At 40.1% G+C, this 17,965-nt stretch overlaps 1 protein-coding gene across 3 annotated transcripts in view; it reads right to left on the bottom strand.

Annotated features, from left to right (window-relative positions):
- Positions 1–17,965, bottom strand: part of RELN (reelin) — a 558,183-nt gene that overhangs the window by 35,860 nt on the left and 504,358 nt on the right. For all 3 annotated transcript variants that reach the window (XM_027539733.1, XM_027539731.1, XM_027539732.1), the window contains exons 47-50: positions 8,275–8,415; positions 6,550–6,727; positions 4,944–5,137; positions 1,163–1,419 (exon numbers count right to left, since the gene is read on the bottom strand). In XM_027539733.1, coding sequence (XP_027395534.1) covers positions 1,163–1,419; positions 4,944–5,137; positions 6,550–6,727; positions 8,275–8,415 — 770 coding nt within the window. The remainder of the gene's footprint in view (positions 1–1,162; positions 1,420–4,943; positions 5,138–6,549; positions 6,728–8,274; positions 8,416–17,965) is intronic.

Below are 17,965 nucleotides of genomic sequence, written 5' to 3'. Positions count from 1 at the left end.
GGACACGACTGAGCGAGTAATCTGATCTGATCTGATCTGATATAGCTATTAAAATTATATTTTCAAAGAAACTTAAGGACAAGAGGAAATGATAAGGATTTAATTCTAAATGAAACAAGCAGGCTAAAAAATATAAATAAGATTCTAATTTAGTTTAAAATATGATTATATAAAGGCACAGAAAAAAGACTCTAAAAAATATCAAAATGTTGATGATGGTTATCCTCTGGGTGATTTTCATCTTTATGATTTTCTGTATTTTCTTAATTTCACACTTTGAACATGTATTGCTTTTACATTAAAACATTAATGATTAAGTATTTTAAGTTACTAAAATTCCCCACATTTCAACTGTCTTCAGCATAGATTTCATTCCTTTGGAAGGTTCTTATCAGTCTCATTACTGCAAAATACATCCAGATCCTTCTTTCTGCGTAAGATTCTAACGCAGAGTTGGGTATTGCACAGTCTCATTGTCTGATGAATCTATAGTGGTATAGTCTATCCATTCCATAAGACTTGCAGTATTGATACAATGCATGTAATTAAACATTACTACTTTACCTGAAGATATCATTTCAGGTTTTATGCAGTATAACCAAATATGTGGCATCACAAAGTCACATACTTAATATAATACACCACTTTAAAAAAGGGACCAGAATAATGTGATGAAATGAAAACAAATCATTAAAAATAAGAATAGCATGGAGAGATCCTTGACAGTACACCAGGACCACTGCAATACTCCTATTAAGAATGAAGAGTAACAAACATGACCCTGGATATTTCTGAAACATGAAATGCCATCACAAAGGCATGTACAGCTAAACAAAATCCTTGTCCTTGGAGAGTAAAACAAACGTCCAAAAAATGCTGGCTTTCTAACCAAAATAAAAAACAAGAAATGTAGAAACAAAAATTTTCTCAGAGAAAATTACCCTATTAGTAAAACTATAGAATGCTATTTATTAAAACAAGCTTGCTGGCTTGAAAGAAAGAAAAGGTTTCGTCACAATGTAAAATCAGGAAGTTTGAGAGAGGAAATGGGAACACTCTTTTCACTGTTTCTGTAACCACTTGAGAATGTATAAAAGGTTCTACATTCCATTTTTTGGAAAAGACCCAAATGGATTTTCATTTAACATCAGTGAAAATTTACCTGCAGTTTTGTCCTCCATAAACATGTCAAAAGCAATTCTCCCCACAGGGCCGGCATCTGCAGGCGAGCGCTCGTGCTGGGGCACCGGGGCACTGCTGAAGGTGTCCAGCATGACAGTCCTCTGGTCGGCAGAGCCCGAGATGAGGACGTTGTCAATGGCCCAGTCGTTCTGGTCCAGGCCATCGTGTCTTGGCTGCCACCAGCGGAAGCGAGTAGCAATCTCTTTAGCATCAGGAGGGAGAAGGATATTCACAAATCTGAAGAATAAATGATGGTGAGGGTGGGGAAAAGTTGTGTCAAATGTCTCATGGGAGAAAAGGATGTGCATCCAGACATAAGACATTACACATCACTTAGGAGATGAGGAGAGGGGTTTAGCTAGAATAATTTTTAAAAACCATGATAAATTGTCTTGATTTTATGGTCTCGTGTGTGTGTGTGTGTGTGTGTGTGTGTGTGCTAAGTTGCTTTGGTAGTGTCTGACTCTTTGACCCCATGGACCGTAGCCCGCCAGGCTTCTCTGTCCATGGGATTCTCCAGGCAAGAATACTGGAGTTGGTTGCCATGCCATCCTGTAAGGGATCTTCCCAACCCAGGGATCAAACATCCATCTCTTAAGTCAATATTGGTTTATGTCTACCAAAGTGCATATACCCTATGCCTCCTGATCTGAAGGAGGCCTAGGCAAAAAGAAAACTGCAGAGTTCACCCTGGAGGCACAATGATAAAGAATCCACCTGTCAATGCAGGAGATGCAAGAGGCGGCGGTAAAGTCTCATCTTTTTAATCCATGCCAATCTAACTCCCTTTACAGTCCAAGGCTGCCTCTTAGCACTACAGGACAGGGCCAACAAGCCTCAGTTCATCCTGGGAAGAACCTTTAAGCTAAGAGCTTCAAAATGACCCCTTGGTTTTTATCTTTCACACTGAAGAGGTTTAGTTATTTTAGTTTTGCTTACACAGTATTTCCTTGTTGATTCTTTTACCCCTTTTTCTCTCTTTACGTCTTCCTTAAAGTATAATGACCAGAACAGTAGGTAGTATTCTAGATGGGGATCAATCAAAATCTATTCAAGGCTACAATGTTGTTAGTTGAATTTCTAGTACTTTGAATTTAAATACATTTTTTAGGTCATGTCCATCATTTTGCATACCCTTTGGGTTACAACAGCTCAGTGGAGCTTGGTCTTAGGGAAGGAAAGTGTAGACTGTGAATCTTAGACCCTCATCTGTGTAGTAACTGGCAGTTTGGAGACTATGAGTCTTTAAAAGTCAAAGTGAAGCCGCTCAATCATGTCTGACTCTTTGCGACCCCATGGACTGTAGCCTACCAGGCTCCTCTGTCCATGGGATTTTCCAGGCAATAGTACTAGAGTGGATTGCCATTTCCTTCTCTAGGGGATCTTCCTGACCCAGGGTTCGAACCTGGGTATCCCGCGTTGTAGACAGACACTTTACCATCTGAGCCACCAGGGAAGTTCTATGAGTCTTTAGGTAAATAATCTTTTTCGAAGTTCATTTTCTCATGCATTTCAAATTTGAAGCTCACGTGTGCCCTTCTCTTTCCTCTTTTTTTTGTATGCTCACCTTGTAAGATCTTTTTATAATTTTTATCCACTAAATTGGCATGTTTAATTAAAATTTTAGAAAGTATTAAGTAATATCAGAAATCTATCCATTCCTGGAAGGACACACAATCACACAGCTTTACCCAGAGCAATGACTTTCTTCTCATTTTTCTTTCCTGAAAAATCCTTGACCACATTTTAAAGACCTTTGGAGTGGAAATTTATCTAAGGCTGCTGAAAGTGTAAATAAATTATGACCACTGTTCCTACCTTGGTGAATTTGTTTCTCCTTCAGAGAACTAAAGTGGATTGGAAAGTTATGCTTTTACCCTATAGAAACATAACTTCCTTTTCTCTGTCTATTATGTTGTTTAAGTGTTCAGAAGCTCGTACATGAGACACATTATAACTTTCTTCATAAATAGTTTACTTGGCTCATCTCCCATCTTCTACTAATAGGTGAGCACAGTTTTTTTTGCACTATTACAATGTGTACCACTTAGTTTCACTTGGAATCCTTTATTGGTGTCCAACTTTAATGCATGTGTAGGATTTAAAATGTTTGTTTATGGCAGAGACTGCTGGCATTTCCTCAACTGCCATATTCCCATTCTCCCTTCATGTTAGGAACCCATCTTCTTAGTGAGGCAAATAGTCACCCAGAATAAAGACATTTCCAGATTCCCTTGCATATGGGTGTGTCGCTGTGACAAAGTTCTGGCTATTGGAATGAGAAAGGAAGTGTAGGCAAGTGTTAGGAAATGTCTTTAAAGAGAGAGAGCACACTGCTCTTGCCCCATCCTTTTGCTTGTGAGCTGGAATGTGGGTTCTTTTGGACCATGCTGTGTAGGTCAAGTGTAGAGTGTGGCAGAAGTACCAGCTAGCAAGAACCTGGGTCTCTGCTGCTACTGCTAAGTTGCTTCAGTCGTGTCCGACTCTGTGCGACCCCACAGACGGCAGCCCATCAGGCTCCCCCGTCCCTGGGATTCTCCAGGCAAGAACACTGGAGTGATGTGCCATTTCCTTCTCCAATGCATGAAAGTGAAAAGTGAAAGTGAAGTCGCTCAGTCATGTCCAACCCTCAGCGACCCCATGGACTGCAGCCTTCCAGGCTCCTCCATCCATGGGATTTTCCAGGCAGGAGTACTGGAGTGGGGTGCCATTGCCTTCTCCGACCTGGGTCTCTAGTCCTGGTGAAACCACTGGAGCATCTCTGGGCAGCTTCCTTCTGGATCTAACTTATATTAAGAGAAGGAAAAAAAACTCCCAAGTTATTTTAGGAATTCTGTAATTCACAGGTTCAGCTGTGAATTACAGTATCAGTATCAATGTATCAATGTATCAGTATCAATGTATCAGTATCTTGACTGATACATTGCATTTCAATGATCATTTACAAGACTCTCAATTACTTTTATTTTACCTAATTTTTAGCTGGTATCTGGCTTGCCATGCACTGAAGGATTATCTATGTTTCTCATTTTTTTTCTGTCTTTTATTTGGGCTACAATCATTCCTCCTCTCCTTCTCTTCCCATCCGCTCTTTCATCTTTCCTCCAACCTTCTCTTTTTCTCTTCTCTCATCCTTCTCTTCCATATTCTTCTCCTCCTACTATTTTATTAAATGTTCTTTTCTTTTTTACGAACCTTTTGGCTTTTCTAATTGGTCACATTGTATTTTTGCCCTTCAAGAATATATTCTTAAAAATGACACATACATTGTGTTTATTCAGGATTTTTCAGGAAGAAATGTAAAAAGAGACTCTAGGCTTCTTAAGGATATTCACATTTTATTGTGTTTATTTTGGAGAAGACAATGTGTTTATTTTCTAGCTTCCAAGTCCCTAAAATGGAGTGAACACTATGTGAACAAACAAACAGTTTTTTTGTTTCCATTTTCCCAAAATGTTGTTGAACTTAATTATATATTCATTAATTTATATGGTTTTTTGTAATGGGTCTATTCATTACTGGCATTTGATTGTGTATTTATCTATTTTAAAATTTACAAACTAGTTGTTCTTGAAATAAAAAAACCCAAACCAGTTGTTTATCCAGCTCAGAAACCTTATCCTCAAGTTTGTCTCAGGGGCATCCTCTAGTGGTGAGTGTGGTTCAGGGCTCCCTGTGGTCCCTGTGACAGATTGCCGGCAGATCTTATCAAGCAATGTTGCTCAACGTACTAGTTATTAGAGATAAAACAGAATACAAACCCAGGTTTACTGTACTGGTCATAGAAGATTTCCATTAGTAGGTTCCAGGTAATGCCTCCATTGACAGAGTATTCTAAAAGAACACCTTGGTTACGGTTGTTTGGTGTGATCAGGCATCCATACATGAAGTAAAACTGGATAAACTCAGCATTCGTGAGGTTTAGATCCACGGTGACCAATAGCCGACTGCAGCCCTAAGAAGCAGAATGCACCGATACGGTGATAAGGAATCGTCATGACAGGTTTCAGGTGTTCTTTGGCTTTCATCCTTTCTTTTGTAATACAGCTCACACAGTACTGCAGTAATGATTTTCTTATAATTTCTCCTACTATACTAGCTTCTATATGGTCTCTAGCGCACAGTAGGTACATAGCAAACATATGCTGAATTTTGAAATTTTAGTATTAGAACTTACAAAGGGCAATGTATTCTAAGGAGATTCTCTTGTTTTTTCTAAGCAATAGGAGAGCTGGAATTAAAGTAACTATTTTATTTCTAGTTATTTATAGGTATCTGTTAGATTTTTAAAAAGGCATTGGCTATTAACAAAATAGTGCATTGAGATGACTATTTTCATATGGAATTTTAAAATGATGTTCAAAAATACAACTTAATTATAATTAGCAATACTAGTTGTAAGCTTTTTAAACTTTTACAGTTGATTTTAATATTTTCTATATTAATTCATTAACATAGATAAGTAGTTGTTTCTTATTAATAGGTGAAACTATGAGGAAAACTAGGTATCAGAGTTCCATCTAAGTTAATACTAAAGAAGAAAGAGTATTGTGAACATTGCATTCTTAACCACTGTTGATGATTATAAAAATTCTGTATGCTGTATGTTCTGTTGCTACTCTTGGGCTAAAATACTAGTACACTTCACTGGTACAAAAAACTCTAAGGTAGGGTGTGGTAGGGAAACAAATAACTGACAGTGAATTTGCAATTTTTAAAAATTAAATTTACCTATGAAAGGTATTTAATCATACTACTGGAGAAATTCTACTTTTAAACAAGTTATCTTTGGCAGCAGTGCAGAATGATTATAAAATTTCTCAAAGCAATTTTCTAACATTGCTGCTATCGTTCACAAAATAATCTGCTATAAATATAAATGTCTAGAAATTACTAAGTTATTCTTGCTTGGGTAAGTTATATAAGGGGTTAATTATTGTTAATAAATTCAGGAAACATCAAAGCTCATTTTCCAGATTTTTGGCTCCTTAAATCCTAAATCTGTTGCAAGCTCAGGAATTTTCAATTAGAACATCATCCAGATGGAAGACCCTCACACATTGTGCAAGCTCTCTATCCCAGGGTGGAAATTCATTTAAATCCTTTTTTAAAAAATGTGCACTTAAATATACCTGTACTGACACCACCCTGCATAGTTAAATTGTCAAAACTGATTTGTGACAGGAAAATGTTGAAAATGATTAGCATTTTCTGCTTTGTAGACAGTTGTGAGTTCACATTAAGTTTGTACATTTAGAGTTTCTAACTCTGCAACTTGTTTGTCGATTAAACTTCAAAAGAGAGTCAGTTTTGGGAGGGGGAGGAACTGAGGATGCAAAAATGAATAAACAGCAACCAAACACTGACCCCACTGAAATGAAGAGCCATTCCTGAAGCCACAGCTCCACACACGGTACTTAATTTCCCTCCATTCACAGTCAGCCAGTTCTGGTTAGATGGGGCCCGATTGAAGTTGTCTTTGAGTTGAGTTGGAAGAGAGGTCTCAGGCTCATCACAGTACAGGCCACCCCACTGCTCATCACAGCTGGGAGTGGAGAAAGAGTAAAGAAAAGTCAGCATCAAACACAGGCCCTGCAAGCGTGCTCTCAAATTAGTGAGGCCAAATCCTTTTCCTAGTCCAAGATGATGAAAGATTAGTTATCTTCACAGAGTTTGCCGTAATTCAGCTGCTCTCCTTAACAGTGCTTTAGGTTAGAAATAAGCAGTGAATTAACTACGTCTGCTGCTGCTGCTGCTGCTAAGTCGCTTCAGTCGTGTCCGACTCTGTGCGACCCCATAGACGGCAGCCCACCAGGCTCCCCTGTCCCTGAGATTCTCCAGGCAATAGCACTGGAGTGGGTTGCCATTTCCTTCTCCGATGTGTGAAAGTGAAAAGTGAAAATGAAGTTGCTTCAGTCGTGTCTGACTCTGTACGACCCCATAGAAGGCAGCCTACCAGGCTCCTCCGTCCACGGGATTTTCCAGGCAAGAGTACTGGAGTGGGGTGCCATTGCCTTCTCTGTAACTGCCTCTAGGCTTTCCTAAATTAGCGACTTGGGCTTATAGGTGGAAAGAAAGAAGCAACCTGAAAGAATTCACTAAAGCCCAGTCCCTACATGACACAGCTCTGGATGGCTGATAAGCAATTGCAGATACCAAACTAGCCTGGTTGGTCCTAATAATTTATGAAATCAGGCTTTTTAACAGAGACTTTGGGCCAATCAGGAATTCAAGAGGCCAGGTTCCAAATAGCAAAGGGCACTTTGGATAGCATCTGCCATCTCTGACCACAGGATTGAATTCTCTGTTAAATGTGGGAAGAAATATGAATATAGGACTGGGAAGCTCTGGGGTTGCAGAGGTCATGGTTGATATGGGCTAGAATCATTAATCAAAAGAAAGACTTCCCAGGTGTGCAGAGATTAATGGAGAAGGGAAACGTGAATTCTTTATCATGATCTTCATTCATACTACCCCATCTAACAGTAGAGCCTTTGAAAATAAAGCGCAGAGCCCCGTAGTATACAACACACACACACACACACACACACACACACACACACACTTTGTTTAGATCCTTCCAAAGATGCTAAGGTTCTATAAGAGTAAAATCCCAGGTCTCTCCATGAAATACACCTGGCAAATTGATCAGGAATTTATATACTTTCTTATGCAAATAACATAGGAATACCATTCAAACCACAAGTAATACACATCATTACATATACATTCAGACCTAAGTGAGAAAAATACTTATGATGTATTATTTTCAGTTAGAATATGCTGAACTCTTGAACCTCTTTTAATATTTTTCTGAAGTCTCAGGTGTATCACAAAAACACAGAAGAAAATAAAACAGTCAATTATAACTCAGCCTTCTCCTTAAAAGATAGCTATTGTTCAGTTCCTAATCTCTAACCAAGAATGAAGATTCTATAGCCATAAACTTCATAGTTAGCTCAATGTCAGATTTCAGGAAAAATACATATAACTTAAGGCAGTTTGGGAGTGATTCAAAAACCAGTTTCAGAAAAATCTGGCTGGAATGTGAGTCAGGGACTTTCTACAGAAGAAAGAAAAAAGCCTACTTACACACAGTTTCCTTGGATGCACCTTCCATGGCCACCACACATATCTATGCAGCCATCCCCGATATAGACATTATCTATTGCCCACGTCTGCTGCTTGTCAAAAGGAGCTGGCTGATGCCAACGGAAACGAGTGGCTTGGGACCTTTGAAGAGAAATAAAATTATAATGAAGGATGTGGTGGACAAAAGAACGTGTTTTGATATGTTTAAACAAGTGCATGGAGGAATGTAACACAAATGTATGTATACCCTTGCCTGTATTCTGAAGAAAGTGTTGGTAATCGCAGTGTTGTTTGCCCAACTTTGATTAATAAAACCAAGCCAAATTGAACTGCAATAGCTTGAGAATACATTTTGGGCCAATGATATTTCTGAGCCTTGTAAAAACAGATTAAAACAGAAACTAAAACTAATGGTAAAACCAGTAGCCTCAGGGAGCCAGTGAACCCTGAATTTTGGGTGGAAACCACTGTGAAGGGACACCAGGTCTGCTGCTAACTTATATTTGCATTTTAGGAAAAGATGTTTGTCCTTAAGCAGCCACAAGCCCTCTGCATTTGACTTGGTGAGAGGGTTTCAACTACCCCATGCTACCTAAGGTCAGATGCTTTTGTGCAGGGGGCACACTGATAGGCCTCACATAACATTTTGGAGGAATTCTCACAATGAGAGCCTTAGGAAGACAGTGGGAGTTTAAGTCAGAAGGATCAATGAAACCCTAGATAACTAGACAGACAAAAGAGAGGGTAGTAAGATCAGACTTACTTTATGATGATTTAAATGCAATATAAATAAAACCCAAACAGAGATTCTCCCACTACATAAGCAGAAATTTATTTGCTCACTTGCATAGCTTGGGAGGAGTGTCTTGTTCAGAAACACAAATAAACTTATGTGTTTAGAGACACTACTACTACTACTACTACTACTAAGTTGCTTCAGTCGTGTCCGACTCTATGCAACCCCATGGACTGCAGCCTACCAGGCTTCTCCATCCATGGGATTCTCCAGACAAGAACACTGGAGTGGGTTGCCATTTCCTTCTCCAATGCATGAAAGTGGAAAGTGAAAGTGAAGTCGCTCAGTCGTGTCCGACTCTTAGCGACCTCATGGACTGCAGCCTACCAGGCTCCTCCATCCATGGGATTTTCTGGGCAACAGCCACTAGATGGCAGTAAAATCCAAACAATGCCTGAGGCTCAAGTGCGCTTGAAGATTCAAAGAGCATGGGGGAAATAATTAGCCAAAGCAACTTTTGTTTCATGGATTCATGTATTTTTGTCATTAAGAGATATGTTAACCACGTGACTGAAAGATATCTGTTTTAGGCAGGACCAAATACCAAATAACAAGAATTTAAATTTTTCTAATTGAACTCATATATATTAAATTTGGGCTTTCCAGGTGGTGCTAGTGGTAAAGAACCTCCTGACAATATAGGAGACCCAAGAGACATCGGTTTGATCCCTGGGTAGGAAAGATCCCCTGGAGAAGGGCATGGCAACCCACTCCACTATTCTTGCCTGGAGAATCCCCATGAACAGAGGAGCCTGGCAGGCTTCAGTCCATGGGGTCACATAGAGTTGGACACGACTGAACAACTTAGCATGTATTAAGTTTAGAAAATAGAAAAGAAACAGAACTCATATCTTCACTCTGAAAATAAATCATTTGATATTTCTTTACTGAGCATCTACACACTCATTTCTTCACAACCTGTTTCGCCAGCTTCCATCTGTTCCTCTCAGCAGAGAAAAGTTGACCTAAAACCCTCCTGTCACTTCTTATTGCATTTAACTTCAACCGCAAGCTCCTCTTTGGTCCACGAGGCTCTGCCTGAGCTGAGCCCTCTCCTTTACCCCCCTAGCCTCGCTACTTAATTCTGGAGCCTTGCTCATCCTCTCAGCTCACAAGGCGCCCCACATTCTTGCCTCCCTTCTGCCCGCATGTTTTTCTTTTGTCTCTGCCCGGTTAACCCTTGTATCCTTTACATCTAAGAGAAAAGGTCAGGTCCTCATAGAGAAATATTTTTTCAGAGCCCTTTAAAAATTACATTTCTTCCATAGCAAAAAGTTCTTTTCCTTTCATAGTATTTATAACAATTGTAGTGATATAGTTATTTGCCATATAGTCAAAGGTCCATATAGTCAAAGCTATGGTTTTTCTAGTAGTCATGTATGGATGTGAGAGCTGGACCACAAAGAAGGCTGAGGGTCGAAGAATTTGATGCTTTCAAACTGTTGTGTTGGAGAAGACTCTTGAGAGTCCCTTGGACTGCTAGGAGATCAAACCAGTCAATTCTAAAGGAAATCAACCCTGGATATTCAGGGAAGGACTGATGCTGAACTGAAGTTCCAATACTTTGGCCACCTGCTGTGAAGAGCCAACTCATTAGAAAAGACCTTGAAGCTGGGAAAGATAGAAGGTGGGAGGAGAAGGGGATGACAGAGGACTAGATAGTTGGATGGCATCACTGACTCAATAGACAAGAGTTTGAGCAAGCTCAGGGGGTTGGTGATGGACAAGGAAGCCTGATGTGCTGCAGTCCATGGGGTCGCAAAGAGTAGGACATGGCTAAGTGACTGAACAGCAACATTCCATTGTGTGTGTGTGTATACCACATCTTGTTTATCCATTCATCTGTCAAGGGGCGTTTAGTTTGCTTTCATGTCTTGGTTATTGTAATAGTACTACAATGGGGTGTGTGTATCTTTCTGAGTTGGAGTCTTCATATTTTCCAGATATATGCCCAGAAGTGGAATAGCTGGATGATACGGTATCTCTTTTTTTAGCTTTTTAAGACATCTCCAAACTGTTTTCCATAGTGGCTGTACCAATTTACATTCCTACTAAGAGTGTAGGAGGGCTCCCTTATCTCTACACCCTCTTCAGTATTTATTATTTGTAGACATGATAATGGACATTTTGACTAGCTCATCACCTTTTATCATAGCTCTTCTCACCTTTTATTAAAAGAGCCTTACTTATGCATTATTTCCTCTGTTGTTTTCCTTATTTATCAGTTTATTGTTGATGACTCCTATAGATGGGGCTTCATGCACACTTACTGAGAGAATGTTAAATTGGTAGCAATAAAGGTGGCCAGGAAAATTTGAACAGAAGTCTTGAGAGTGTATGAGCAAGAGCTGGGGGTCAGTGGTGGAGGGGACAGTGATTTGATGACTGCTAAAACAAAGGTCCATCTAGTCAAGGCTATGGTTTTTCCTGTGGTCATGTATGGATGTGAGAGTTGGACTGTGAAGAAAGTTGAGCACCGAAGAATTGATGGTTTTGAACTGTGGTGTTGGAGAAGACTCTTGAGAGTCCCTTGGATTGCAAGGAGATCCAACCAGTCCTTTCTAAAGGAGATCAGTCCTGGGTGTTCATTGGAAGGACTGATGCTAAAGCTGAAACTCCAATACTTTGGCCACCTCATGCAAAGAATTGACTCATTGGAAAAGACTCTGATGCTGGGAGGGATTGGGGGCAGGAGGAGAAGGGGACGACAGAGGATGAGATGGCTGGATGGCATCACTGACTCGATGGACGTGAGTCTGAGTGAACTCCGGAAGTTGGTGATGGACAGGGAGGCCTGGCGTACTGCAATTTATGGGGTCGCAAAGAGTCGGACTCGACTGAGCGACTGAACTGAACTGAACTGAAAGTGAGGGAGATCTAAGAGTTAGGAGATGGCAGAGCTGTGTAGCATGGGCTGGTTTTCTGATCACTCACTGGCTGTGCTGATCATAGTCCAGGTAGCCACTTAACAGACTTACAGAAGATTTAAGAGCCAGATTTACTGTTTAGGTTGATAGCTTTCATGGGGACTTCTGATCATGACACTTTCAGTTTGTACAATTTTGCAGCATTCCACAGAAAAGGAAACAGTAGAATATTATGCATAGAATGTGTGAAAATCAGAGTTGGTCAATGAAAGTCAAGATAAATAAGGGCTCTAATCTATATTCCCTGGTGGCTCAGACAGTAAAGTGTCTGCCTACAATGCAGGAGACTGGGGTTCAATCCCTGGGTTGGGAAGATCTCTTGGAGAAGGAAATGGCAACCCACTCCAGTATTCTTGCCTGGAAAATCCCATGGATGGAGGAGTCTGGTAGACTACAGTCCATGGGGTCGCAAAGAGTCGGACACGACTGAGCGACTTCACTTTCACTTTAATCTATATTCTGGTCCTAGTAAATTCTATGCTCATGGTGAGTAACTTAATACATTTAAAAAGGGGGTTAAATTAGATGATTTATAGGGCCCTCATCTCAAATGTAATGATTTTATATTCTTGGAAATAACTGTATCTGCCCTGTAAAACGGGTACATACACTGTCCAATATAGTCTTATAAGAAAAGGCAACACTTTCACTAAGGGATGAATTGGAAGGTAAGTCGAAAATGAAAGTCTGAAAGTTGAACTTCCAGAACTTCTTACTGTCTTGTCACAGCTTCACTACGTAAAGGGGCCAAATCACTTATGTTTACATGCTGACACTTCCCTGTCTGTAAAACTAGGAAAATGCTACTTTCCACCTCACAGTGGTGTTGTGAACTTTAATTAGTTCATGTTTACCAAGACTTGAAAGTGTCTTGGTGAAGTCCCTTGGCAGGTGTCATTATTTATCCTGAAGCTTCTTATAATGATAGCCACCATCAGCTGCTGCTCCTGGAGTTGTGGGGAAAATGGCCCCAGAGCAGATTTCTCCTTTTTCCACATCATTGAAAGGCCTCTCCTTGGATCTTTTCTGAATTTATATCATTTCCTCTCCATTTACATCACATAGTAAGTGCTCCATAAGTGTTGCATAAATAATTAAACATCCATTGCTAAGCAGTTAAAATGTTATTGTCAATAGTATGGTTTCCATCATTGCTCTTCCAAGGAAACTTTTCCCACACTGTCTACACACCTTTTAATGAATTTTGATATTTACTTCAGGGTCTTTTATATCTGTTCTTTTCTTCAAAATGGCTATGTCTGCTTATGAAGTCCTGATGAGACTTCACCATCATCATGAAAAAAAGTTCTTTGATAGAAACAATATATAATTTTTAATAAGCTTTTTCACTCTTCCCTGATGTTTTCTTTACTCTCAGAGATACATAAAATATTTGAGACTAGAAAATATAGCCAATCTTCCAATTCTACTAATGATGATGTTAAAGCCCAGTGCCCTAAGTCATATTGATTTACTCACAAAACCGAGACAAGGCAAGGATCTATTGGTTCATTATTACTCTGTACTCTCAATAAGCAAACCCTTCAAAACTCTATATAAACCTGTACAAAATAATCTTATTCCTACCATTATCCCTAAAATAGAAGTTTTTTTATTTGTGGACAGCTGTGCCTGCCTATTGCTGCTGTATATACACACAAGTCTATCCTGATTTCTGCTATTCAATGTCAGAGTTGAAACCTTTGGCACTCTGAGATTGAGTTAGAGGCTCTACAGTGTCTGTCTTATTTCAAAATGTGTCCCATATTTGCCTTGCTCATCAAGACCTTTTATTTCTATTGGGCATAAAATTTCCTCCATGACTCTATTTCTCTGTGTTAGACAAAAGTGGAGAAAACTCCAAAGAAGATACATAAATGGCCAATAAATGCATGAAAAGATGCAAAACATTAGTCATCGAGTGCTCAGGAGCTTAAGTCATGTCCAACTCTTTGCAACCCTATGGACTGTAGCCCTCCAGGTTCCTCTGTCCATGGGGATTCTCCAGGCAAGAATACTGGAGTGGGTGGCCATGCCCTCCTCCAGGGGATCTTCCCCACTCAGGGAATAAACTGGTGTGTCTCTTACGTCTCCTGCATTGGCAGGTGGGTTCTTTACCACTAGTGTCACCTGCCAAATGCAAATTCAAACCACAGTTAGATATAACTTTCTGAAGCTTATATCTCATGCCTCCTTTCTAGAGCCTACTTGTATCTGTAGATCATGGGCTGTGATGGTTCAGTTGAGGCTGAGCTGAGCCAACCCATGCCTCTTCCCAGGTGTACACCTATGAGTGGATTTACTAGTTAATGTGGTAACTCTCTATTCGATATTTTGAGTTGAACAGTCATCATCCTATGATGACTGTGATAAAAAGATGGAAGTAACAAGTGTTGGCAAGGATGTGAAGAAATATGAACCCTCATATGCTCCTCCTAGATGCTGTGGGAAAACAGGTCATCAGTTTCTCAAAATGTTGAATACAGAGTTATCATATGATCTAGTAATTCCATGCACAGGTGTACACCTGGGAAGAAGCATTGATCAGCTCAACTCAGCCTCAACTGAACCATCACAGCCCACGACCAACAGGTACAAGTAGGCTCTAGAAAAGAGGCATGAACTTTGGTAAGAGGTGTGTGAATGAATTACCTGTGAAGGGCTCTAAAGGTGTGTGTCATGTCACAGGGTGCACAAAGACTCTGCTCTGGGGGAGACTCTGATGAAAAAGACACTGAACTATGAACAAAAGAAGGAAATCAAGCACACGTTGGAATGGAAAGGAGAGGATGACTCTTAGAAACTGTCTTGTAAGATTGTCTCATCTCACAGGTGTGAGGACTGCCAGTCAAGGAGGGAGTATACTATACTATATTATACTATAAGCATGTGTGAGTGCCAAGTCACTTCAGTTGTGTCTGACTGTTTGTGCTCCTATGGACTGTAGCCTACCAGGCTCCTCTGTCCATGGGATTTCCCAAGCAAGAATACTAGAGTTGGTTGCCATTTCCTCCTGCAGGGGATCTTCCCCACCCAGGGATTGAACCCGTGTCTCCTGTAGCTCCTAAACTGGCAGGTGGATTCTTTATCACTGAGCCACCTAGGGATCCTGGACCATCCTTCAGATATGAGAAAGTTCCTACAACTTACAAAATAACCTCATGGAGAATGACATACATTTGTTAAAACAATTAAAACCCATATATAGCATATATACAGAGCATATAGCCATACAGCATAGAGCCAAACCTCAGATTCTCAGATGGAACTTTGGCAGCAAATCTCACAAGTGATAAAGCTTAGAGGGAATTCAAAATTTTTGGAAGTAGCTTTGCTCTCTGTAGTAGTGGAATGGAATTAGATTTAATTTGTCTTAACCTAATGCCCAATGAAACCACAATCACAGAAAACTAATCAATCTAATCACATGGACCACAGCCTTGTCTAATTCAATGAAACTAAGCCTTGCTGTATAGGGCCACCCAAGACGGACGGGTCATGGTGGAGAGTTCTGACAAAACGTGGCCCACTAGAGAAGGGAATGGCAAACCACTTCAGTATTTTTGCCTTGAGAACCCCATGAACAGTATGAAAAGGTAAAAAGATAGGACACTGAAAGATGAACTCCTCAGGTCGGTAGGTGCCCAATATGCTACTGGAGATCAGTGGAGAAATAACTCCAGAAAGAATGAAGAGACAGAGCCAAAGTAAAAACAACACCCAGTTGTGTATGTGACTGGTGATAGAAACAAGGTCCAATGCTGTAAAGAGCAATATTGCATAGGAACCTGGAATGTTAGGTCCATGAATCAAGGCAAATTGGAAGTGGTCAAACAGGAGATGGCAAGAGTGAACATCGACATTTTAGGGATTAGCTAACTAAAATGGCCTGGAATGGGTGAATTTAACTCAGATGACCATTATACCTACTACTGTGGGCAAGAATCTCTGAGAAGAAATGGAGTAGCCATCATAGTCAACAAAAGAGTCTGAAATGCAGTACTTGGATGCAATCTCAAAAATGACAGAATGATCTCTGTTTGTTTCCAAGGCAAACCATTCAATATCACGGTAATCCAAGTCTATGCCCTAACCAGTAATGCTGAAGAAGCTGAAGTTGAACAGTTCTACGAAGACCTATATATAAGACCTTTTAGAACTAACACCCAAAAAATATGTCCTTTTCATTATAGGGGACTGGAATGTAAAAGTAGGAAGTCAAGACACATCTGGAGTAACAAGCAAATTTGGCCTTGGAGTACAGAATGAAGCACGGCAAAGGCTAATAGAGTTTTGCTAAGAGAACGCACTGGTCATAGCAAACACCCTCTTTCAACAACACAAGAGAAGACTCTACACATGGACATCACCAGATGGGCAACACCAAAATCAGACTGATTATATTCTTTGCAGCCAAAGATGCAGAAGCTCTATACAGTCAGCAAAAACAAGACCAGGAGCTGACTGTGGCTGAGATCATGAACTCCTCATTGCCAAATTCAGACTTAAAAAGAAGAAAGTAGGGAAAATCACTAGACCATTCAGGTATGACCTAAATTAAATCCCTTATGATTATACAGTGGAAATGAGAAATAGATTTAAGGGACTAGATCTGATAGACAGAGTGCCTGATGAACTATGGACAGAGGTTCATGACACTGTACAGGAGATAGGGATCAAGATCATCCCCAAGAAAAAGAAATGCAAAAAAGCATAATGGTTGTCTGAGGAGGCCTTACAAATAGCTGTGAAAAGAAGAGAAGGGAAAAGCACAGGAGAAAAGGAAAGATACAAGCATCTGAATGCAGAGTTCCAAAGAATAGCAAGGAGAGATAAGAAAGCCCTCCTCAGTGATCAGTGCAAAGAAATAGAGGAAAACAAAGAATGGAAAAGACTAGAGATCTCAAGAAAATCAGAGGTACCAAGGGAATATTTCATGCAAGATGGGCTTGATAAAGGACAGAAATGGTATGGACCTAACAGAAGCAGAAGATATTAAGAAGAGGTGACAAGAATACACAGAAGAACTGTACAAAAAAGATCTTCACAACAAAGATATTCACAATGGTGTGATCACTCACCTAGAGCCAGACATCCTGCAATGTGAAGTCAAGTGGGCCTTAGGAAGCATCATTACGAACAAATTTAGTGTAGGTGATGGAATTCCAGTTGAGCTATTTCAAATCCTAAAAGATGATGCTGTGAAAGTGCTGCACTCAATATGCCAGCAAATTTGGAAAACTCAGCAGTGGCCACAGGACTGGAAAAGGTGAGTTTTCATTCCAATCCCAAAGAAAGGCAATGCCAAAGAATGGTCAAATTACCACACAATTGCACTCATCTCACATGCTAGTAAATAATGCTCAAAATTCTCCAAGCCAGGCTTCAGCAACACATGAACCGTGAACTTCCAGATGTTCAAGCTGATTTTAGAAAAGGCAGAGGAACCAGAGATCAAGTTACCAACATCTGTTGGATCAATGAAAAGACAAGAAAATTCCAGAAAAACATCTATTTCTGCTTTATTGACTATGCTGAAGCCTTTGACTGTGTGGATCACAATAAACTATGGAAAATTCTGAAAGAGATGGGAATACCAGACCACCTGACCTGCCTCTTGAGAAACCTGTATGCAGGTTAGGAAGCAACAGTTAGAACTGGACATGAAACAACAGACTGGTTCCAAATAGGAAAAGGAGTATGTCAAGGCTGTATATTGTCACCCTGCTTATTTAACTTTTAAGCAGAGTGCATCATGAGAAACGCTGGGCTGGATGAAGCCCGAGCTGGAGTCAAGATTGCCAGGAGAAATATCAATAACCTCAGATATGCAGATAACACCACCCTTATGGCAGAAAGTGAAGAAGAACTAAAGAGCCTCTTGATGAAAGTGAAAGAGGAGAGTGAAAAAGTTTGCTTAAAGGTCAACATTCAGAAAACGAAGATCATGGCATCTGGTCCCATCACT

Source organism: Bos indicus x Bos taurus, chromosome 4, assembly GCF_003369695.1.
Source record: "Bos indicus x Bos taurus breed Angus x Brahman F1 hybrid chromosome 4, Bos_hybrid_MaternalHap_v2.0, whole genome shotgun sequence".
Classification (NCBI taxonomy): Eukaryota; Metazoa; Chordata; class Mammalia; order Artiodactyla; family Bovidae; genus Bos; species Bos indicus x Bos taurus.
Note: the sequence above shows the minus strand (reverse complement) of the source record. Positions and strands in the feature narration are given on the sequence as shown.